General features: G+C 43.1%; 1 protein-coding gene across 1 annotated transcript in view; it reads right to left on the reverse strand.

Moving 5' to 3' along the window:
- Positions 1 to 36: 36 nt before the first annotated feature.
- Positions 37 to 24,832, reverse strand: part of FASN (fatty acid synthase) — a gene marked incomplete at its 3' end in the record, with an annotated part of 29,450 nt that continues 4,654 nt past the window's right edge. The window contains exons 6-34 of the mRNA XM_010192622.1: positions 24,323 to 24,438; positions 23,944 to 24,078; positions 20,680 to 21,139; positions 20,138 to 20,325; positions 19,235 to 19,424; positions 17,720 to 17,814; positions 17,164 to 17,298; positions 16,661 to 16,864; positions 14,973 to 15,088; positions 14,318 to 14,493; positions 13,746 to 13,937; positions 13,379 to 13,459; positions 13,100 to 13,285; positions 12,613 to 12,792; positions 12,162 to 12,365; positions 10,645 to 10,955; positions 10,105 to 10,494; positions 8,433 to 8,597; positions 8,107 to 8,225; positions 7,829 to 7,983; positions 7,291 to 7,494; positions 6,169 to 6,319; positions 5,563 to 5,741; positions 4,842 to 4,961; positions 4,570 to 4,692; positions 2,272 to 2,495; positions 1,781 to 1,982; positions 628 to 779; positions 37 to 128 (exon numbers count right to left, since the gene is read on the reverse strand). Of these exons, the coding sequence (XP_010190924.1) occupies positions 37 to 128; positions 628 to 779; positions 1,781 to 1,982; positions 2,272 to 2,495; positions 4,570 to 4,692; positions 4,842 to 4,961; positions 5,563 to 5,741; positions 6,169 to 6,319; positions 7,291 to 7,494; positions 7,829 to 7,983; positions 8,107 to 8,225; positions 8,433 to 8,597; positions 10,105 to 10,494; positions 10,645 to 10,955; positions 12,162 to 12,365; positions 12,613 to 12,792; positions 13,100 to 13,285; positions 13,379 to 13,459; positions 13,746 to 13,937; positions 14,318 to 14,493; positions 14,973 to 15,088; positions 16,661 to 16,864; positions 17,164 to 17,298; positions 17,720 to 17,814; positions 19,235 to 19,424; positions 20,138 to 20,325; positions 20,680 to 21,139; positions 23,944 to 24,078; positions 24,323 to 24,438 (5,245 nt within the window). The remainder of the gene's footprint in view (positions 129 to 627; positions 780 to 1,780; positions 1,983 to 2,271; positions 2,496 to 4,569; positions 4,693 to 4,841; positions 4,962 to 5,562; positions 5,742 to 6,168; positions 6,320 to 7,290; positions 7,495 to 7,828; positions 7,984 to 8,106; positions 8,226 to 8,432; positions 8,598 to 10,104; positions 10,495 to 10,644; positions 10,956 to 12,161; positions 12,366 to 12,612; positions 12,793 to 13,099; positions 13,286 to 13,378; positions 13,460 to 13,745; positions 13,938 to 14,317; positions 14,494 to 14,972; positions 15,089 to 16,660; positions 16,865 to 17,163; positions 17,299 to 17,719; positions 17,815 to 19,234; positions 19,425 to 20,137; positions 20,326 to 20,679; positions 21,140 to 23,943; positions 24,079 to 24,322; positions 24,439 to 24,832) is intronic.

Genomic DNA, 24,832 nt, shown 5'->3' on the forward strand with positions numbered 1-24,832 from the left:
CCCAGCACTTGGCCTTGTTGAAGATCATACACTTACAAATCCAAATGAAGGGTGCCTGAATACTTGGGCTTGTTGACCTCCCAGAAGAATTCCGGGGTCTGATTTTCAATCATGCCATCTCTAAGGACCTATTGGGGAATAGGCAGGGAGGTGGGGGGGGGGGAAAGCGCAGTTTCAGTATCTCCAGTTCTCTTTAGATTTCCCACGTGGTTTAAGATATGAGAGGATATCACTACACAATGCATATTTTTGTAACTTTACAATACAGATATATCCTGAATGTCCTGAAATACGACAAAGACAACATGGCTTTCAGTAAGTCTGCTTTTTTTCCATACTGCCACTGCAGCCTTCAACTGGCAAGGTCTGTATGAAATTTTTCTTGTCCCCAGAGATCTTGGGCAACATCCATCTTGCCCCAGAACTGAGCCCGCTGGCCAAACACCGTTGCTTCCCAGATCAAGAGTCCACACCCGTAAGCCCTTAGTCACCAGATAAGGCCAAAGCAAAGCGTCCTTTGCAACACAGAGGGCAATCTGAAACTTTATGAAGCCTGACTGCTCTTAGTAAAAAAGCCACTTGAATGACTGCTGTCTCTTACAAGTCCTAAGCATTTTTGTCACTTACCACAGCCAAATTAAAGATGCCTCCAACTGGGCCAAGCTGCAAAGCTTCTTCTATCAATAGCTGTGTTCCTTCTAGTGTTCCAATATCACTGGTAGATACCAACACTTGGATTCCCAGTGCCTTCCACTCTCTAACACGTTTAGCCTGGTAGCCTACAAAAAATAAAGGTGAACAGTGCATGGGATTAAGCACTCAAAACACAGGGCTTTGGTTAACCTGCTCCTTACATTTTTCTGACTAAAGAGGAACTGAATAGCTAAATAATTCAGCTACAAGATGAAAATCGGACAAAACTTGGATAGTAGACAGAAATCACTTAACTTTCAGAAATATTCTAAAAAGATCAAAGAGGAAAACAGAGTTGGGAGTACATAAGGGGTGGGGGAAAAGGAAGAAAAAACTGAGAAGTAAAGGGAAATTAAACTTTACAAGAGTTTGGGCACAGAGACAGGAAAGAATGGCTAGATTAGAGCAAGGCAACAGATTACAGTAGCACAACCAGAACTTGAGAAGTATTTGATGTATGTGCTAGCACAAGTGGTACAATTGTGAACTTGCAAAGAAAAAGAAGGAATCAGAGAGAAGTTCTGTAATGACTGAATTTGTATGAGGAAACACTGAAGACTACCACCAATAAGGAATCTCAAATGACGTGACTGTAACCAAACCAATGGCTTAAAACTGAGTAAAAATGCTTACTGATGTTATTCAGTAGTAGGGTACATCTTTACAGGTGAGCTATCTGAAGGAGCAAGAGCAAGCATCCACACACATAACTTGAGAGACAGAGTATCTTTAGCAAGTTTACAGGCCTTTCCTTGTGGCATGTGATCCACCACGCTACAGCCATTGGACAGGACAGTGAGGTAGCTGGATACAGACTTTGTAGAGAGGGTAGAAGTAAAGTTGCAGAAAAATCCTGGCTGGGGGGAAAACGGGCTGATAGAATTAGGAAGCATAGAAAAGAGGAAAGTAGTTGGGAAAGAAATCAAGCTACATCCTCAATAGCTTGTTTGAAGGGAGAGAATACATACATGAGAGGAAAGAAGAGATCAAGAATTCTTTGCTTACAGGACACTTTAAAATGGAGAAAAACTACAAACTGAGGTCCACTGAAAGGCAGTCACGTTCTCTGTTCCTTTATTTTGCTTACCAGTTCGTAGGCCAGAACGAGATGTCAGTATAAGCTTCTGTGCTCCTCTCTCAACCAGCCACTGTGCCAACTCAAGCCCAAACCCTCCTAGGCCCCCTGTGATGATGTAAGACTTGGCAGGCGGACAGGAAGTTCGGGAGATAGCGGAGATCTTAACTGGTTCACACCTTCTTAAAGCAGATTCTTCTTCCTCTTCTTGGACCTTCCCCCCAACCCAAAAAAAAGATTTAAGTAAAAAAAAAGAAGCAAAGATGAGATACACAATGCATTTATCATCTTTCCATGCTCTGCACCTCCAGCCAATTGGAATGAACCCTATGGAAACAGTGACAGAACTGACAGTTACATCTGTTACAATGTAAGCAGTAAAAACAGTAACACTGTGCTGTCCTAGTTATACAACTTCAACTTGAACTGGATCAAAATATCCAATACAGTCACCTACAGAGGATGACAGATGCAACGGAGAACCAAAGTCATTATCTCATTACCTTGATCATAACTTTGCCAATGTGTTTTCCTTGTGCCATGAACCTGAAGGCAGCTTCTACCTCTTCTTTTTCGAAGACTGTACTCCTCAGAGGCTTTACCACACCCTCTTTTATGCCTTTCTTCAACAACTCTGATACTACTTCCCACTCTTGGTTTCCCTCCTCAAAGATAGCATCTAGTAGGATCCCGTGAAATGCCACATTCTTGAGGAAGAGAGCCATTCCTAGAAAAAAGCAACTTGGTTATGACCTGATGCTGCTGACACTGCAAAGCAGCCTATCTTCTGCTTTGCAATCTCAGCAGCAGCAGGTCATAACCAGGTCAGTAGCGTAAGATTGAGGATAAAGTAGTCATTAGTAGCTTAAATTCTACATTTTCCAAACTCATTCTTGCTAAATGCTGCATTAATTGGGTTGTTCTCTTACGAACAGGCCAGTTTAGAATCACAGAATCATAGAACGGTTTGGGTTGGAAGAGCCCACTCCACTCACAAAAACTGTGTATCAAGAGGACAAGCTACAACATGGGCAGTCTGATATTAAAAAAGATATTTTGTGCCTAGTGACACCTGAGTTAAGAGGAGCTAGAATCCCATGTACATCCTATGTAGCGCCACAGGAAACTTTTCCTCATAGGAAGCCTTTCATGATAGTAAGATCTTTTGAAACGTAATTAAAGAGATGACAATCAACACTTGCTATGTGCAACCATTCTACAACAGGGGAGCATTCTTTTAATTTTTCGCTAACACATCACATTATAACATTAAAATGTGTGCTCTCATCCAAGAGAAATCAAGTTAATCTTGCCCCTGTGCCATCAAAAACTGGGAAGTACTGTTGACTTTCTCAAGGGACAAGAGACCCTGCAGAGGGGTCTGGATAGACTGGAACACTGGGCAGTGACGTGAAACTTAGCAAGAATGAATGCCAGATTCTGCACCTGAGACTGAGCAATGCCAGACACGAGTACAGACTGAGAGAGGAGTGTCTGGAGAGCAGCCCTGCAGAAAGGGACCTTGGGGTGCCAGTCAGCAGCAGCTCCAACAGAGCCAGCAGTGAGCCCTGGCACTGAGAGGGCAAACCACGCTCTGGGGTGCATTGCACACACCACGACCGGCCAGGCCAGAGAGGGCATCACCCTCGTTTATTCAGTGTTGGTGGGGCCGTACCTCAAGCACTATGGGCAGTTCTGGGCCCTTCAATTTAGAAAAGGATGTGAAGGCCCTCAAATCCATCCAGAGGAGGGTAACAAAGCTGGTGACAGGGGTGGAAGAAATAACCTGTGAGGAGAAGCTGAGAACTTTGGGTTTGTCTAGTCAGGAGAAAAGGAGGCTGAGGAGCGACCTCATCTCTCTCTGCAGCTTCCTGAGGAAGGGATGTGGAGAGGGAGATGCTGATCTCTTCTCCCTGGTATCCAGTGATAGGACATGTGGAAATGGCTCGAAGCTGCATCAGGGGAGGTTCAGACTAGATATCAGGAAAAGTTTCTTTACCGAAAGGGTGTTCAAACACTGGAATGGACTTTCTAGAGGTGACTGCTGCTCCATGCCTGTTGGTGTTTAAAGAGGCACATGGAAAATGCCCTTAAATAATAAGCTTTAGTTTTTGGTCAGCCTTGAAGTGGTCAGGCAGTTGGACCAGATGATTGCGGCAGATCCCTTCAAACTTGGAACAATCGTATTCCATTCAAAATGGCACAAATACTCAGTGAAACAAAAAAATTAAAGGTTCTCTCAAGATCAGGTTCTCTGTAGTTACCTGAAAAACTCCAGTTACTTTCACTCTACAAATGATCACATTTACCCAGAACAGAGGGCAAAACTGCAGCTTGTATAGCTGTGAATTTCATTTGCTAAGTTTTACAGTGCACTCGTCTATTACAAATGGATACATTACACCCCCAAAAGTTTACGAGTCAAGTCTGACAGATTTATGAAGTCCACAAGCTAACAGACACAGCGGTAAACAGTGCCATCTGAAACAAATGCTGCTTTCCTGTCCAAACACTTTGTGGACAGCACATCCTATACGGATTTTAAAGAAAGACTTTGAGGATGGTAACTTAATTATTTTGCATGTTTTATGCAGGCTTCCAGAAAAACGCTGGGTGCCATGCTTCCCCAGGAAAGTACTGTTGAAAAGACTACATAAGATGATAGTGATAAAAGTCAAACAAGTATTCCAGCTAAAAGCTTTTCTAAGTTAGAAGATTAGTCTGTCGTAAGATAGTATATAGGTTGTGCTGTCAGGCTTGCTTAAACCTAATGAGATGCATTTCCTCATACCCCATCTTACCAAGCTGACTGTTGTTAGACAGATCAAATTTCCCTATTTCCAAAAAGCGCCCATGTCGAGCAAGACAACGCAAACTGGCTTGGAGCTTCTCTTCTGCCAAGGAATTCAACACGAGGCTGACACCTGCAATGAAAGGAGACGCAACTATTTCATCAACTCAACTCTGCCGAGAGCCTAGCCTTGTATTCTGGGGACTTATTTTGTCTTCAGAAAGTGCAACTGGATAATGTGGCATAGCTGACAAGAGAAGGAAAAATTCTCCTTGAACTTACCTTTTCCATTGGTAACTCGCAGTATATGTTGCTCAAATGTAGTATTTCGGGAGCTGGCAAAGCTGTTAGCATCCAGCTGGGGGAATCTCGCTTGGAGATACTCACGTTTCTCAGTGGAGCCTGGAAGTAGAAGACAGAAGACAGGTTGAATGATGCCAGTACTCCAGTACTTCTTTTTTTTTTAATTATGAAAAAGCCCATTTTCATCTACACATCTTTTCTCAGGGACTGTTCTGAGCAGCCATCAAGCACTTGCTTCAAAGCTCTCAGGCTTTCAAGGTGTCAAAACTTAGGACAAAGGCTGTCTATTTGTTACTGCACATTTTACGAGATAGACCAAGGACCAGAAAAACAGACCAAGCCTTACAATGGATAGATATTTTTTGATCACATTACTGAATTGAAAATGAAGAAGCCTTGATCTTCTTCCATACTTCTGATTATAGTGTACAGATGTAGAAAAATTTGTCTGTACTGTGGAATTTTCAAGTGCATAGCCAGCAGCTGTATTTACCGTGTATCCCGTTCTCGGTCTAGAAACCAGATAAAAAATTACAGGAGATCGTATTTGGAGAAAAAAGTATGCATGTAAATATGTATTTTTATATATAACACACGTGCATGCACAAACACATTTCCTCACTCAATTTTATATATATAAAAATATTTTCTTTTTAAATAGATGTATTTTTCCCCATAACACTGGGCCCTCAGTGCTCACCTACAGTAGCAAAGACACGGCAGCCCATGCTCAGAGCAATGGCAATGGCTGCTTGGCCCACACCTCCTGAGCCAGAGTGAATGAGGACACTCTCACCCTTCTTCATACCACCTCGAACCACCAAAGCATAATAAGCAGTGGCATAAACCACAGGCACTGAAGCTGCTTCTTCCAGAGTCCTAAGAAGCAAAGTGAAAGACAGACAATATCTTTAGCCTTGGAAGAGACTGCTAGATTCTCCAGATTAAATGTGCTTTTCTGCAATGGAAAATTTAAACTACCAAGACAGACCATCCTTCCGCAAAAATATTTTAGTAACTAATCAGTAACATAACCAACACTGAAATCCCTGCATGTACTGAAACACACAGAGCTAAGAGCCCAAAAAAGAGACGAGAACCTTGCGCAAGTCACAGTACAAAAACGAGCGCTCAACTCCTGCGGTGGATCTAAGCCAAATCCTGGAGCTTCTCAGGAGACTACAGCCCTGTTATCATTTCCCAGAGGATAATCCACTCTTTGGGTCTGATCGGGGCTGTCACCAGCCTCAGGCATAAAGGCAAATCTTAACTACATGCACAAACTCGAAAAGAGAAGTTGACCTACCAGTTTTTAGGCACCTCCCACAGAAACCTCTTGTCACAGTCTACCACTGTGGCCAGCCCCTTTGCTGGCAGCAGTCCCATCACCCTTCGTCCAGCCAGGTCCCGTCCGGAGAACTCCATGCCCAGCATGCACTGCTGCAGAACCCAGTTACCTGAAAGAAATTCAGTGCATTTTAAGAAGGAAATTTGTCTGCTAAAATCCCTTAGTCAAGAATTGACTACAACAATAGTTCCTGAAAGTTGGAACCCATGAGACAGAAGAAATAATGGGATTTGTCTATCATGCATACACTTAGTGATTCATTGGAGCTGCTACAAGAAAGCAGAAAAGGACTTGGTCTCATTTAATCTTACTCTTTATCCCTGATAATACTGCTTTAGTTTTCAGTTTTCATCTGAGAAATTTCATTGAATATATCACATTTCAGAGGCACTTCTGTTCCTCCTTGAAAAAAGAAGGATACATAAACTAGAAAGGAAAATCACAGCAAAAATAGCTTTACTGTGAAATCTTAATTTTTGCCAAGTCTCATTTCAGGCAGGGACTAACCTCAGTCATGAAGGGAAAGCCAGCCCTAGTCAAGTCACCTGTAAGAATCTCCGAACACAGTTTTTACATATTCCATTCCCCCTCTCCTTTAAAGGGAGCTTTAAAACCATTTAACAGACATTACATTAATTCTTAACTGACTGCAAGGCAAGATATTATCACCTTAATTTGTAGACTGGAGATTACTTCACGTTGGTTTTTCTCCCATAAAAGCCAAGCATGTTCAGTAGCATGGCAGCATGAAGCTTCAACATTCTCACCTTGGTATGTGCCTTGCCCATCTCTGGAACCTCCATCAAGTTGTTTCACCTCACACTTGATACCTATGCAATGGGGCTAGTAATGTTTCCTCGTTTTTTAATTTTGCTATATGAAAAATGGGACTGCAACTGGAAGTAAAACCTATGAGTTTCTGCTGTACAGTCAAGTACAGGGCTATACTGCCTTTTCAAAAGTATGTTTTCTTGCCAAACAAAAACTGATATACGCTTTAGCCAGTCCATAGCTAACATTCAGGATACTATGTGAATAAATACTAAGAGCAGTATATCAATACCTTTTATTTTAACTCACCAGGGATAGCATCTGGAGAAAGCTTCCCTGTAGCCAGCATAATGTCCCGGAAGTTGAGAGATGCATAATAGACTTTGCAGAGTTGAACATCGGGATTAGTCGTGTGGAAGTGTTGAAGCGGGGAGACAATCCAACGAAGAGATGAAAGATCTCCACGAGTCAACACATTTACATAGGCATATTCAGTCAACTCCTGAGGTTGTGCTGCAGAAGAAGGAACAGTAAGAACTTCATGCACATTAACACGGGCACGTGCTTTCCAGAGTGAGTAAATTCCTTGTATAATTACTTCCTCCTCCTCCTCCATTTGCTCTCCAGAGAGTCCTTTCTTACCCTGCAATACTACCCATATCCCAGAGAGCTTAGCCCTTCTCATGGTAACAGAGACTGCTCACTCTGAGCAGGAGCAGAAGCATTCCAAATTACCCATCAAAAATAAAATAAAAATAATTGTAGGAACAACAGCTATTCATTTTCTATTCAGAGTCCATTCAGACTCAAGGCCCTGCACATGATCCTCAGGCCTCAAAGGAATCACCTTGCTGCAACGGGAGATGCCTGAAGGAGCCCCACTTCCCATCACGATACACGTTCATCACCAGGTCCCTCTGAACAATCTTCTGCATCTCCAGGGAAGAAAGACTCACAGGTGGGACATCTGATGAAGGGTTCAAGTTGGAAACAAACACACACCTAGAAGGAAAGGGTTGTCATTTTGCTTGTTTTGCTATAGACCTGAAGAGAAGCTAATGCAAAAAAAAAAAAAAAAAAAAAAAATCTCATCTCCATCTGTGACTCAAGGGCACGCTAACGTACCTGATTCTGTGGCCTTCTGCTTCAAGGCGGAGGCAGTTTACCATTCCCAAAATTCCCGAGTTTCCACAGCTGGTGGCAGTCAACCACACAGGCTGCTCCAATGGGTCAGCCAAGATTTCCTACAGGACAAACCTCAAACTGTTTTACTGGGAATCACAGAAAGGAAATAGCCCCAGTATCCTTAAGGCAGAGATTAATTACTTCTATTTTAAGAAAACAAACTGAACACACACTCACACACACACTTGTTTTAACGCTGCTAAATATCTCATTTAAAAAGTGTAATGATTTGGAAATTCAGATATACGGGACACAGAAATTCTTACCTTTAAGGATTCAACCCACTTATAATGGGTCTCATCTACTGGCAGAAAAACAGGCGTTTTGGCAGAGGCTTGCCGGCGACACAGGAAAATAACTGAGCCAAAGAAAGATTTCTTCATGGCAACCACATTCAGTGAGGCTTTGCTGAATAAGCCCTCCCACTGTGCCTGTCAAATCAGGTAAAACAATAATTAACAGGGAAGACAAAAGTCAATTAAAAAATAAGTCATATCTACACTTCATGTTGAGTCTCCTCAAAGACTGCTTCACCAGGAACAGGCACTCTCCACCTTTTGCCTGCTTTTCCTTGAAATCTTGGCATCTCTTCTGTATTGTCTCAGTACAAATATATATTTGACTAACAAAAGTATTTTATCCATGTCTAGACTATTCCTTTTTCCCTAAAACATCCTCAGAAAGCAGTTGCATGAGTATCTTGAACCCCTGGTAAGGGACCTAGTCTTACCACACTACTGGGGGGCAAAAAACAGAGCAGTGGCCATGCTGTCTAATCTCACAGGTCATTTGAACGTGTCTAGACCTTAATTCCAGCAGTAAGGCACACCTCTACAGACAAACACAATGCACAGATTCCAACAGAGAAACTAACAGAAGTGAACACAACAAGATGTTCCCAGTCTGTGTCTCAAAAGCCCTGTCTGCAACAGAAAAAGTAAAGCAGGACAGAGGAAACATGAAAAACCAAGTCACTCAAATCCTTTAGCTGCAGGGAGCTGGGGAGAAGCAACCAACTACTAGCACAGAACACCTATACACATAAGTTACACTGAAAGAGCATTTCAGAAAAACTAGAGAATGAAAATGCATGTGTGGCATATATAGAAATATTGAGGCTATGCTATTTGAATGAAATAAAGATAACTGCAGCCTCTTAGAAAAGAATCCATCTGCTTTTTGCATGCCAGACAAAAAAGAAAAAGGTTTTTACAGCACGATCACTTATATGGAGGACTAGGAACAGTGTCCCTATCCAGAAAATTTAAGAGCTATATTAAGTCCTGCCCACTCTCATCCACATCGTATCATTTTCTTTAGAGAAGTTGCACTCAACTCGCATACAACTCACACGGATCTCATCCAAGGGATTTGCTAATACCAGGCTACAAACACTTATGACAAATCTAGGTTTTAAGTTATCAGCAAGGCAGGCAAAAAAAAAAAGCAAAGTACAAGAGAAAAGCTTTCCCTTCTGGGAGGACTTTAATGTTAGAACTTAACTTTGGTTTGTAAAGTCTCCGTTCCAAAACTGACACCAAAAGGAAGAGAGAGACATTCTGATAATGAAGCATTTTAGGATCCTACTATGATAAAGCTCTACCCCATCCAACAACGCAGCACATTGTTTTAGTTATAAAGGAACTGTCCTGGCCAGTATTTTCATATGGATTATACAGATAGACAAATGACAAGGAATACATTCCAATGCATTAAGAAAGGGCTTTCCTGACTGAACTCAAGAGTTTACTCTTCCAACCTACTATGTAGAAATTCATAACTCTTCTCTTCTGAAGAAGCGTTTACAACATTTCTGCACAGGGCTTCAATGGACAGCGATGGAAGCGATGTCCACTCAACATTCATCACAAGTGCGCTCGCATGCGGCAGACTCCAGACTACCCACTCAGGAAGTGTCTGTCCTTCCAGGAGGCTTACCTCACTCAGGAAACTGTGCTTCTGCTGCAGATCTGGACTTGTAAGGAAACTGACAATTTCTCCAAGAGTTTCTCCTTTAAGAAGGGTGTGCAGCAAAACAAACCCTCCTTCTCTCACTGCAGCTGCCAGATTAGAGAGAATTTCAGTGGTGTTCCCTAGAACACTTGTTGAACAGTTGTATACCACGAGGTCAGCATTGGTCAGATTTCCAGAGGGAAGGCTAGATGGATCCCACTGGCTAAAGGAAACTCCAGCATCTTGTAGCTCTATTTCATTAGCTGAAAGAGTTTCCAGGATGCGGTCAGTGGCAACGTAGTCCACCTGCAACAGGGGCTGAGCATTCAGAATACTTGTGACGCGAGAGAACAGATGTCCACTTCCTGCAAGAGCCTGTGAGAAAAGAAGGGGAAGGAAAAGGAGAAGCCAAGTTGAAACATGAATGATATCCATAATGATAACTGGAGCAACAGAACTAAGCCACCAGGCCACAGGAAGGCCTAGAAACACTACTTGCGGTCCCATCTCATGCTTCCAGCTAACCTCTACTATCTTCATCCTGTGACTGGTCATGTTCTCCAATGCCACATCCAGGCAAGTCTTCAACTCTGAAGAATCTAGCAGCCCGTTGAGAAGAGGATCGTCCTGGAAGTGCTTTTTCTCTTGAGTCACAATCTGTTCCAGCTCAGAATGGAGGTTTCCGTTCAGTTCCAGATGGCAGATTTCAGCGAGGATATGCTGAAGGCCCTTCTGTATGGGTGAGGACTTTGCAGCAGCCACTGTAGTTTCCAATCCAGGGATGAGTAACTTGACCCCATGCACTGCCACCTTAGCCTGTAAACTCTTGATCAGATCTATGGAATAGAAGATTAAATGAAGGGAAGAGTCAGATTTTCCAGTATTTTCCTATTTTTCTTTTCCTCTTTGTCCTCATTTGCTATACCAGCTGATCAGCACTGCAAACTACAGCATCTTGTGTCATTAACCTAGCCACAAAGATACAGTGCGTGCTCCTGTATGACTACATATTATGCAGTAGTCACAGCCCCCCAACAAATCAGGTTTGTAGCAAGACAGTCTAAACCACCAAACTTATCTATTGCAAGATTGACTGAAAGAGGGCAACTAACAGAATACTTCTAAGTGATTTAGAGAGTTGTAGAGGGAAACTCTAAATTTCTGCAGATAGAAAAAAATTCTAAAGTGCATTTTTGCTATATAACCAGATGGAAAGTAGCTCATCCTGACTGAGATCAGAAACAGCATTACAAAAAAAAAATTAACATAAAAATCCCATATGTAAGAAACTTTGGGGACAGTATTTGGACACTGACAAAACTGCTGTCTCAAGATATAGCAAAATTCACCAGCTGAGTAAAAACTTGAAAAAAATTGAACAACAAAACAAAAAAAAAACCAAAAACACAAACAACCAACCCAACAAACCCAAACAACTTAAAGAGATGAGCTGAATGGATATCTCCCCATTCAAAGAGTACTGTACTGGACTACCAGTTTCACAACAGACTAAGCTGCGCCTAATCTTGTCTTGCAGCAAACACAAACTTTTCTCTGGTGTTTACTAAGCCACGTTCCCTCCCTGGATATGCTCTTGTGCTCACAACCAAACAAGAAACAGGCAGGTTATCTCCCCGTCTCAGCAGTTTTCAGGGAAAAACAAAACAAGAAAGCTAGATTCAAGGAATCAGGCCCTTTATGTCAGCGTTTGAAGCAACTAGGCTGGATCTCTCCTTAAAGAAGATGATTTGTGCCTCTCTGCTTGCAGAGGGCGTTGCATCATCTGACACTGCATAGCTGTTAAAGAAGGGTAGATGCCCCTGTCCACAGCTTTACTTCTACCCACATTCTAGAGATACCTCACACAGAGGTAGGTTTTAGCTTCTAGCAAGTGTACAGACATAGGACTCCTGCTGAAATCTTCTACAGAGATGAACACGTTATGTCTTAGATGCTCTGAAGCAGCATTAACAGCTTCTCTCAGGCACTTCTGTCAGGCTGGAAGGCTTCCTTAGTGTGACAAGAAACCAACCCCACTCTACCTTTGCAGTGCTCCAGATAGGCATGAAGAGGGACACTGGAAGACAAACAGTTACTCTCAGTATAGGGCACAAAGCAGAATTTTTCCAGGGTGGGGGGGATCCGTTCCTGTTGTCGTCGTGGTGCCACAGAGGCATGAAGACCACTGATCTGAACGCCTCCTGCTTGAAGACTGTCAAGGCAGCGGTCCACAACAACATCAAAAGCTGAAAGTCAGAAAAAAAGTGCAGGTTTGCATCAAACACTACAATTATTTTATTCAAGGTGATCAGATGAATAGTGTTGTCAGACTGATACAGAAGCTGGAGAATAGCAGCTTCTGTTACAGAGCTACAGAAAGGCTTGGAGACTAAGAGGGTCCCACAGAGTCCATCCCTACTTCTTAGGAAGTCATACATTCATCCACACAGCAGTCAAAGCAACCAGCAAAAGCCCAAGCACAAGAGACATTACCTTCTACATCGTCCTGGTATTGGCACACTTGCTCTTGGTGCAGCACTGGGTCAATACACACTGAGCGAATCCTGGTGGGTAAGCGTAGACTGCGCCCGGTCTCTGCTAAGATTATCACGTGTAGCAGGGTGTCAAGGAAGGTGACCCAGTTCCCATTCCACAGAACCTTCCCTGCACTTGCTGCAAAAGAGGAAGGGGAAGCTTCACTGATTTTGTCATGCAGCAGATGCCAGAAGTCACTGCTTTTCAAATGCAAAGTCTGCTGTATGTATCCAGCTTCCCCTGTAAACTCCAATAGTGGGTTCTGCATTGGAGATAACAACTTTCCCCATGCTCTGTCAGAACTCTTGGTTGCTCTCCATTATCACACAATGTATAATTACCAACACAAAACACAGTCCGGTGGACCGTTAATTCAAACAATGAAAAGATCAAACGTTCATCATTACAGTAACGATGCTCATCATTCTATAGAAAGTAAATTTACCTTCACAGTTGCATTCCAGAACGCCCTGGAAAGTTGGTCCATAATTATATCCACGCAGATGTAACTCTTGGTAAATGTCTTCTTTAAGGAGGACAGACCTTGAGCTTGTGTCTACTTGAGTCTGAAAGTCAAGTGGCTGGTTATTGAAGTTCTTCAGAGCCGCATTTTCTAGAAGGGAAATCTTCCCTGATGGGCACAGCAGCAAGAATAAGTAACATCAGTGGCCATAAATAATGGATTTTAGTAGGACAGTGCATACACTTAACTTCCTTCACTTACCCGTCACAGCCAGATTCCCATTCCCTGACACCTCAAAGCAGTTGGAAGCAGACATGAGTCTTACTTCCAGCTGTACTGATCCTGCAAGAAACATTGAGGAAGACAGGGCTGTGAGATCATTCATTGCTACCATCTCCAAGCAGAGTCTTCTCTTTCACCATCTGCAGACTCACTGTGCGCAGGACATAATAAACACGACCACAGCGTGTGCTACCTGACTGCATGAATTCAATTCCTTGTTCAGTCATGCTGCACTCTTCTTTATATTCTCTCCTGTGTTCCTCCTCACTTTCCCCTTGCATTTCTTTCCTCCCACCCCCTTCATCTTCATTACAGTTTTGCAGCTGAACCAACATTTCTCACTCACCCTTTTTGGGAAGGATAGTTGCCTGATGAATTGTGACTTCTTCAAATGTAACAGCCATTTGCTCCATAGCCATGCCAAGAGACCGTGACAGAGTTCGCCAAGCCAGTACCAGGTACCCAGTTGCTGGGTACAGGACTCTGCCATCAATGCAGTGACCAACCAAGTAGTGGTCTGGAGAGTCAGGACTCACATCTGTTGAAAAATAAAAAGCAGAGTAAAAATAAAAACATGCTAATAAAGAGGTATGCTAATAAAGAGGTATTTTCTCCTCAATGTCCACAAGAGGTTGTAGTGGTTTCCCAAACTCTCCTGCCTGGCAACATGCAGCTCTTAAATATATTCTGAGTCTGAATCAAGATAGTTTACTTCTCTATTCACATTCTTTCATCTTGTTTCAGAAGCAGATCCAGTCTTTCTAAATCCAAATTAAACCAAACATTAAGCTTCAGAAGATGCCTTCAAGGATGCTGCTTTGAGTATCCTTTTCCTAGTTTTACAAAAGAAATGCAATGGTAAAGCAGGAAAGAGACAATCAAAGAAAGAAAAACAAAAACAAAGCCAGACAAACACACCAATATTGTAGACCGAAGCAGATGCAGAGCCTTTGGAACCTGCTGGAAAGTCTTCAGCTTTTGGAACATCCCAGTCCTGGCTATGGTCCCATTTGATGCATGGAGAAATAAGGGGTGTTCCCACTGGGACAGGGTATTCCACAAGTGGGAACAAGTTATTTCCAAGAACATTTATCCTAGGAAGACAAAAAAGGATCAAGACAGTGTGCGTGGTGCAGGGAGCAGAAGGGAGTGGGATTAAAAAAAAAGGCACTGGGAGGGAAGTGACCAGAATACTTGGAGGTCAGACAGTAATTGGTCTTGGGCTCCATGTCTGAGATTTCTCCAGGAGTACCATGAACACTTACTGCAGCCAAATTTGTAATTCTAACAGTCTACAAGATGCAATTTTTTTTCCAAGAGCTAGGTCCAGGTTCCTAGGCATCTAAAATGGGACTCCCTCTTTAAAAGGTACCTTCCCAGCCCAAGTAGTCTCTAACCCAAGGCAGCATTTCATAACAGCATGTTAAACATGTAAAACACAGATGTACATCCCATTTCTTTGCCCAAGTTTCTTGAAGGAGTATTTCAATCCTTGTGAAGACATGCATGCTAGAGAAGAGACCTGAATTCTCTCCTGATACCCCACTCACCCTCCTCCCTTAAGTCTCCTTACCCAGTTAAATGAATCTTTCCGATCTGTGTTAGGAAGAACTCCAAATTATTTTTGTGCTCTTTCTTCATCAAAGGTAGAATGGTGCAAGTTGGTTTCAAAGTTCTCCTCAAGATAGCCTGGTCAAGTAGAGTCCATAAGTCATTGGTAGAAGGCATTACTTCCTACTTTGTCTCCGAGTTTCTCTATATATCTCAAATCACTTCTGCTGCTGTGTCAAGAGTTCTGTGCTAGGTGCTAGAACCATTTTAACGGGGAAGAGCAAGACCAGCACAATACCCTTCCAGCAACCCAAGAAGCTGCACATCTGGTAAGGCAGAACCTGCGTAAAATTCATTAAATTCTGCCAAAACACAAATCTCCCTTTCCCAAGCAGATTGACAGGTGGAATCTAAAGCTGCACTTCAAGAACGGCAAGATCACCCTCTTGAGCCTCCCACTCTCTCTCGCGCGCACACACATGCCCCCGCACACACCTTATAGGCCCTCACTCCCAAATGCAGTCCTTTTGAGTCTGAAGCATCCTAGAGCTTTTTCCAAGAGACAGCTACTAAATCAAAAAACACAGCCCTGATCATCCAACCCAAACTGTATGTCCTCTTGAACTGTGGAGCCCCCAGTCTTTAAATGGGAGATGGAAGAGGGGGAAGAAAAAAAATCAGAGCACTCCCAAACCCAGCTGATGAAGTCTTTAGTCTTAGAGTCCATAACTGTACAATGATTTTAACGTGATGTGTAAAGCGTTATAAAGAAAAATATCTGTCTCATTTAAAAGCTCTGCTCTAATTCTCCCTTCAAGTGACTTTAAAGCATAAATAAGACTAACATGACATAATAAATACACGCTAGTTTGGAACTCAGAAGCACTGTAGAACTATTAAACTTGATTTGCAAGTAACTATGATTCTTCTTAAGACTCTTGTACACCACAGACCAAATAAAGAAGACCAGTCCTTGAGACTGAAGGGACAGGCACAAGACCACAGCACTGATCATGTGGAGCAAGTACATGTTCTACATCCTCTACTATGGAGCTAATGCCACAAAGATCAAGTCGAATGAGGTGGGGAGAAAGGAGTAACGATCTGATCATTAAGGGAAATTAATTTATGAAGAAAGCAAGCTCCTGTGGTCTCTCTACTACCACTTTGTCTAGGAGAAGGCGAAACACCACTACCAGCCACTACCTGCTAGGACAAGAACCTCAAACCAAATTCTATGTATAGGTGGTGATAATCGATTTTTTTTCCACAGAGAAGGCCTGTTAGTCTTTAATTTCTTCCCCCACCTCAACTTTCACATATACTCTCCCTTACATCGAATGGTATTGTTTTCTTACTCATTGCACATTTCAGAAAGCTGACTATTGGCTATCTGAAATGCACGGCAACTAATAAAGGTAACAGTGTGAATGGCTGGAGGCGGAAGTGGTAGTGTATGGGAATTTTTTATTTTTTAAAAAATTAACATACACCCCTGCCCCCCAATTAAAAAAAAAAAAAAATCACGCCAAAAAAAAAAATCAAGAAAATATTACAGCTGGTAGAGACTCAGAAGTACTGGAGGAAGTGTTCTTAGAAGGAAGGGGGAAAGGGCAAGGAAGGCAGTATTCCCTAGTCCTCAGACCTTCAGTCTCCTTCCTGCAGCAGTATATCAATATAACACCATACTGACACAATCAAATACAATACCTGTAAAAGAGCATGTGGAGCAATCTCTACCACAACAGCGTTCTCTGGAACATGTTTCAGACCTTCGTGGAAGAGCACTGGATTCACCAGGTTGTTCACATGATACTCGGCAGAGGAATTCCTCGCCAGATCACTTTGCCACTGAGATTCAGGGATAGATGTACTGATCCATCGTGCTGAACGAGGCTTAGGGCGCGGAATGACCTACAGACAGTCAAGCAAGAGGGACAGGAGGAAGGGTTACACGTAAAAGGTAACATAAGACAAGCAAAAGCAAGCAGCCCCTCCTTTTCGCAGGCCATTTTTTCTCAGTTTGATTGCTCAGGACATCCTTCTGCTTCAGGCCAGAGGACTTCAAACCTTAGTTCTCACAGAGGCCTACGTGCTTTTCAAGAGATTTCCCTCTCCTTCTAAAGGAAGGAACCTCCGTAAGCTCAGCACCACCTACACTCAAATCCAGGTGCCCGAGCTAAGCCATGCGAGCCATAGTTTGGCAATTTTACCTTTTTCAGGGCACTGAGCAGCACTGGTGCAATAGAGGCCATGTAATAGGAATGAAATGCAACGCCAGCACTGCGCACTTCCTTTGCAAACACACCATCCTTCTTCAGTTCGGCTACAAACTCATTCACAGAGTCCTAAGAAGAGGAATATAAGTGAACTAAACTTAAAAGTTTACAAGGTATTTGGGATCTGTACAAGTCACTGTATTCTCCCCATGCCCCTCATCACTTGCCCCTTCAGGGGAGACATATTTGGGATGAGGTTATTGCCCTTCACAGTCTTAGAATTTATCACTCATTATGCCCATGGCTATAGAACTATTCAGCATCAGAGATCTTTCATTACTAGCTTACTGAGGGGCACTAACATCACTCCCTCTCACAAAACATTTGAGTCCTTAAGAGTATACAAAGCACCAAGTCCCCTCCCACCACTTTAATCCAGCACTCTCTTGCACGCAGCTGAGCGTTAACTCTGCTTCACACTTTCCTCGAGCCACAACTTCACAGGTCCTGGTCACAATCCCAGTACACACTCCACCAGTTCCCTGCTCACCAGAGGCCCTGAAACAGTGACAGTGTCTTCAGAGTTGTGACAGGCTGGGACCACCTTTGGAGGACAGCGTTGCTTACACTCCTCCCACGTCAGACCTGCAGAAGGAAGATCTCAGGACAACTCAAATACGTCTAGCAATGCGCCTCACAAGGGGAGGCAATCTTAACTGCACAGTCACTGCATTTAATTCAGCATTTTGTCAAACTGAGAAGGATTCTTAAGAGAAAGACAGACTTCCCCCCTTTTCCAGAAGTGATTCAACAAAAGCTAAGGGTATCTATCTCAGGACTCTAACATGAGATTTCTCACTGTGATACAGAGCACAGGAACAGAGGACTGAATCTCTGTAACATCCCATTAAGGGATGGGGGGAACCCAGACACTTTCAAAGAAGCTACAGAATTGGTTGTTTTGTCTCATCTTGCCCTCAGCAATCCCAAGCTAGAACAGGAGAAAGAACACGCAAGCTTGACTCACAGAAACCAAGAGCCACAAAATATCCATCAACAACTCTAGTGGCTTAAACTAGCTTAACGCATGCAGCTTCTGGTCATATACTTCATACACAGGATACAAGTCACAGGAAGAGCTTGAACTCAACATCAGATTATGAAAAACATGTACGTAGCATTCTGAGGTAAGTTCTGTGATAAGAGTACTATATACTTAATATCAAGGAAAATGAAGCTAAATTAGGTAGGTAGACCTTTGCAGTACTAGTTAAAAGTAGGAAGTCTAGGATTACAACAAGTGATCTAGTGAAACATACTGCATTAGACCTGCAACAGCTTTTCTCTGAAGTGCTTCAGTTTTTAATTGACCACTGCATCCAATAGTAAGGAACAGAAGAACAACAATTCTACCAATAATAATTTTATTTTTAAACACATAAGTCACCATGAAGCTGTACCACAAAGAAAAACTGTTGGGCCCAAAGCTCAAAATTTCACCCAACAGTGGACAAAACTGTGACTTATAGAAACACTGAGCAAAGTTTGTGCAGGAGAAAGTTTCTTCCTAAGTGCTCTCAGGCTCAAGTAAGTTCTAACGGCGTTAAGTTCCACTAGCCAGTTGACCCCTACATAATAGTGGCTTTCTGGTTTCACATCTCATTAGTCTAGTAGACAATTGGAAAACTCTCTCCTTTTCTAAAGTAATTTAGACATTTACATGTTTGTGTACGCACACACACGTATACAGAGAAAGCCAAAAAACCCAGTGCCTTAGATTTTCACCTCTCTGTTCAAGAGGATTACTCATCAGGCCTCTGTCATTGGTCCCCCGTCAATAAATCTTTCCATTTTCACTTAGTTTTGGATGGCCTACCAAAATTCTGCTATATTCCAGGTCACAGATTACTACCATTATATCAACTTTAATAACCTGTTCTACATCAAAAGAGGAGGCAACAGTAGCCAAAATTTTACAGATTATTTCAGAGCCACTTCATCCCAATGCCATACAACGGATCAGATATACTTTCCTGTATTGCTCTTTTGGTAAGGGTATACCTACCAACAGCAGCCATTCCTCCTGGGGGCAATTTGGCCTCTTTAACACATCGCCCCCGCCAGTAAGCAGCAAGAACAGCTTCTTCGTGACTTAAGGAGTTGTCTGCATAGCCACAAGCTAGTTCTCCCACTGAGTGGCCCAAAATCCCATCAGGTTGCAGACCTGCAGCTTTCAGCATATCGATCTGGGCAATCTGCAAGGAAAAGCAGGATCAGTGACTCCAGCTGGAGTGAGCAGGTGTCAGGCCTCAAGAGGCATACAGCAGAAGTGAGTACATTCCAAAATGGCTTTTTGGTACAGACATTCATCTTGGCCTCACTGCTCTCCCCCTCCAGGAAAGCAATCCTAAGAATCTCTACGTGACTCCAGTATCATTTGGGCCTCTCTACTTACGTAGCTTCCACTAAGAAGCTACTTCCAACAACAGGAGGTAGCCAAGAGCACGTCTGTACAAAGTAAGAGGCAAGACCAGTTTCCCAGATCTCTTTAAAAGCTCTGCCTCTAGTTTATTAAGAAACAATGAATCCCACACTGAAACTCAGAATTGAAAAATACTTCGTTTAGCATCACTTAGTTTATTTGCAGAACAGATTTTAGAAGGAGTTCTAGAGAACCTTGTTCCTTGGCACAAACATTCCTTAGTCTCTTAAAAGGAGAAAATGCCCCACATATACACATAGATACAGACGCAAATCAGTTTAGATCATTACTTGTCCAAGCATCTTGCAAGTGGCAGAGCCCAAAACTGTCAAGGACGCAACACACTCCCTCCTATCAGGGAGATATTTCAAACAGCTGCCATTTGCTGATTACACAAAAGAGCTGCCATTAATCGGTATAGCATTATCAGCCAAACACACTAGCAGAGCATGCTTACGCAGGCCGAGTCCATGACCCCCATCTTACTTGAATAGCAGCTAGTCCAACAAATGCATGGACAGTGTCATCAAAAGTGTTCTCATCTGCTTGCAGAAGCAGGTCCGAGACCTTTAGGCCTGTGCTCTTCAAAGCCTCATCTGAGCGCAATATAGACTGACGAAACAAATCCAACTTCATGAGGCTCAGGCCCATACCTTTCCACTGTGTTCCCATGCCTGCAGGATAGGAAGGGGAAAGTGACCTCTAGTAACGCTCCATAAATGTGGCAGACATCACACACTTGCTCTGGCAGCGAAGGAATTCTAAGAGGAAAACATTGTACATCTCTAACATCCTCTAAATTAGACACTGCTTTTTATTTTACTGGACTTTGCCATCATCGGAAGACAGCAAAGTTGGAAGGATTAGATAAAACACACAAAACATAAGCCCCTCCTATACATATCACAGGGCTGCGAGATATTTCCTTGTGCTAGAGCGGAAAACAACATGCGCGTGCAGGGCCCAACTGCTCAAACCCCAGATCTGCAGAGGAATGCAGAAGCCTGGACCCACTGCTGCACACCTACCTGAGCAGATGTACCAGAGCGGTCTGCCAGACGCTTGAACTTGCTGAACCTCTTTGATGTCGTTCTCAGTGCCAACCAGTGTGTAGCCCCTGTAGGGCATGGAGGACACAGGAACTGCAGAGATATCACTGAGCAGGGTTACAAATGGGCTGCATCCTCCATGTTTTCTGCTCTCTTGAATTAGTATTTCCACAGCTTCCTGGGTTCTGCCACAAAGTTGAACCAGTCTTGGCGTGTTACAAGTCTCCAGAGGCTGGCATCTGTTCTTATTTGGCCTTAGAATGACATGAGCATTAGCACCTCCAAAGCCAAAAGAGTTGATACTGACAAGGCCACCTTTCACTGGCGTTGGTTTACAAACTACCTCCAGAGAGCCATCTTGTAAGGCAGGAATATCTGGATTTGGGGTATTGAAATGAAGATTTGGAGCCCACAGCCCATGTTCGAGAGAGAGAATGACCTGGAACGAAAAACAGAGTGTTCTGCGCTCCACGTTTTTTCTGGTAACAAACATTCCTTTGTTGTTACTGTTTTACTATAAATGACCACGTTGCATACACTGAAGCAGCTCTATCTATGTTTGGATAAACACTTCAGAGAGTAACATTACTGATGTTACTGAGGCAGTACCTACCTTACCTAGGCAAATTTTAAGTCCATGCAGGAAGCCAGCAGTGAAAGTGAGGGTGGTAGCTTTAAGTTTAGCTTCCACACCCTTTCTGACTAGAAAGCCATGCAATCTTGCTGGAAAAGCACTCTGGCTAAGAATATCACATTTTCTTTCTCCCCTTTCAGATCCTGTCCCTTCATCACACTCTGCTTCATCTCTCCTCAGTCACACGTGCTCTTCCTTATCACAACTAATGCTTCCATTTCTGCCTTTGCTGCAAAAAAGCCAAGCTGAAGCACTGGTAAAGGAGTCTGCTTACTGCTTTGCACTCATTTCTTGTCTTCTTGATCAAAAAAGAAGTAGGAACACCAGACTGGTCAGAACTGGCAGAGCCAAAGGGAAGTATCGAAACAGCGTGAAAAGTTCTAATAGCTGTGCCAAAAAAACAAGAGCTCCTTTCTCTCAGCAGCACCTCTACAAACAGATCATGACACCAAGCTCATACTCCTCTATGGTACAAGTCCAGCAAACCAGACTACAAGATCAGTTGCAAACACTCTGTGCTCTGTATATCTGGCAGCTCCTTCACCAACCCAAAATGGTCAGAGAAACAGATATTGGTTTGGGAGCTGTTCTTCCAAGTTGACTATCAGACACAGCAGCCTACCTGGGAGAACAGCCACGCGTTAAGTGCATGATTTCAAAGCCAGTCACCGTGTTTAATGTTGTAATCTAAGTATTTTCATGCACACTGTCCTACACCTGCAACGCTATGCACTATAAACTTGCTGTTGCTTTACAAAGCATACATATTTGTACTTTTAAGTCTGTCATTGTTTCTACACAAGTTTGAGAGTACAGTACAGGAACGTACACCAGAGCCATGAAGTTTTGTCTTTGCTGCACAGCAAGTAATTACACAGGTTAAGTAGTTCAAAGGTACAGGAGGTTCAGAGTCTTCCCTAACCTACCACAACTGCACTGAAGTGGCCTTTGCAAGCCCTTGTTTCTTTCCGATCTATCTACATGGATTCTCTTCCAAGTCTGAAACGGGACGCTTTCAAAATCTATTGCACTAGCTGACGTCTCACATAAGAGCATTCTAAGGAATTCCAAAAGAAAACAGTTGTGAAAGTTGCAGACTTCCCAAGAGAGTTACTGTCTAAGAGACAGCGGGCTTGCTGTAGTTTCTGGCTCGGTCTCATGGATGTCTGATCAACTTCCAACTCTTAAAATACCAACTGCTGCCCAACTTTCAAAGAATCGAGAACAAAGACAGAGCTTCCAATACCCTTCCAAAGCTTCAGGTGCTTTCAAGATGCCAGATCTGGAAATGAGACCTAACACAATTTAACAAAAGCACAGCACAAAGATATTTTTGCAGGCACGATGAGTGTCATGCGCTCCTGCCTGCAGCAAAGGTCTTCTCCCGATACATAGCTAAGTGAGAAAACTGATGAAAAAGCGAGAAAACACGGTGTCAGAGAAGTCTTCAAAATAAAATTGTGGCCCTTGTCTTTGCAATGCTTCACTCCCCAAGAAACGCAGACAGGGAAACAGTACCTCAGAGTTATGATCCTGTCCTGACAGGCCACAGCAGAACTGCACTAAACAAACTGTTTATAATGTACACCACAGCAGGGATCGAGTGGTTCATTTTATGACTTGGTTATCATTTCTTCTATAAAGAAGGTGTCAGTCTGAGAGACAGAGGTGCTTAAAAAAAAAAAGTAAACTTTCCTCCACAGACTGTCGGACACTGCTGTCTCCATGACTTATTTGCAAATGAGCCTATTCACCACAAGCTATGTATTCAGGTCACAATAACCACTTTAAACAGCCTAAATTTCTAGCAGTGACAGTGTACATGACTTCAATTTGCATGGCTCTAAGGCTGTCAGTAATAAGCTTACAACCGAGTGTGTACATTAGCCAGCTCTCTGCTAAGCAGTTTAGCAGCCAGAGCCAATAGATGACTGTCTGCCCGCAGCAACAGTTCACGGGCTGGTTGCTAAGACAACCAGTTATTCAAGCCGGCAGCCTCAACCCAAAGAGCTCACCTGGCATCTTTCCAACATAAGAGAAGCAAGCAAGAGATGATACATCCCTGACAAACAGCCAGAAGGATCAGCTACTCTTTTGGCACTGAAAGCCTACACTGCCTCTTATCTTCGGTCATTGCCAACTACTCCAAACACTTAAATCCCTCTATTTGTATGCCTCTGAAACCCAAATGACTTACAGTAGAGTTCTGTTGGAACGTCCAGCATAAGGATAATCAATAAAGTGATCCCAAAGCCTTTATTCTGAGCAGTTATGCTCCTGTAAAAATCCAGCAGGAAGGGGGAACTAAAGTGTGTGTGTGCGCGCACATGCGTGCATGCATGCACACACTGGTGTGAGCACACAGCACAGGGCACCTGGGCATTTATCTGTGTCCAGCTTGCAGAACAGCCACCTGAGCTTCTAGAAGTATTTGCAGATGAAGCAAGAAGTAGATAATTCATTAAAATCACCTGAGTTCTTCTCATTACCAGTGAACATCTTATCCTGGATCAGTGCAAATTTTCCTTAAAACAAACAATCATTAAAAAACCCACACACTGTTGTGTTTCCCCTCGCTCCTCAATTTTCCCTCTCAAGCCACTTGTTACCTTGGCTAATGCGGCAAGCCCAGAGGCAGGCTCTGGGTGACCCATGTTTGACTTGGTTGATCCAATCAATAGTGGCTCTCTCTCACATTGACAGAAGACATTTACAATGCCATTTACTTCCTGTGGATCTCCAACCTAGTAGGAAAAGAATCAGAATGGCTATTAGCAAGCACTTCCAAAACACAACAAAAACGAGAAATCTGAAAGACTGAGAAAATCAGAAGAGGTGAAGCAGTGCACATTCTAGTAACTGCCAGAAGGGAGAAATAATAGTTCATGTTGCAAAAACAAAGAATAATTTGATGGTAAAGTGTGACAGGTCATGCAAGGGAAGAAAATAAGGAAGAAAACACTCCAAACCCAAAGGGGCCAAGCTGACCTTGGTGCCTGTCCCATGAGCTTCAACATACTCCACTTCTCCAGGTTTGATACTGCTTTCACTGTACAAAGAGCTGACCAGCTGCTGCTGCATCTCTCCAGATGGGAATGTCACACCTAGGACCAAAATTGCCATCAATTCCTCTCTCCTATCAGAGGCTTCCTGATCCGATTTTAGCACCCTTTCAACTGCTTGGGACTACCACGTCCAACTGGAGAGAAAGTAATGCCAAGACAGGGGCAGAACCCCAAGCTGCTGAGGCTGCAAAAGCGCCATCAGGGAAAGGTGAAGGCCAGCAACAGCAAATGTCCTTAATGCCAAACACAATAAAACTCTCAGGCTCTTTGGAAGAAGAGTAGAGAAACCAGAAATGGACCTAAAGCAATGAGTTAGACTACTATGGAAAGATCCCAGTTAACAGAATACAAGGAGATGTCTAGATCAAGCAGAACATGTGAAACTTGGCATCTCCATAACTGCAAAACACGAGAAATGGACAGCAGTAGGGAA

This window comes from Mesitornis unicolor, unplaced genomic scaffold, assembly GCF_000695765.1.
Source record: "Mesitornis unicolor isolate BGI_N332 unplaced genomic scaffold, ASM69576v1 scaffold46499, whole genome shotgun sequence".
Taxonomy (NCBI): Eukaryota; Metazoa; Chordata; class Aves; order Mesitornithiformes; family Mesitornithidae; genus Mesitornis; species Mesitornis unicolor.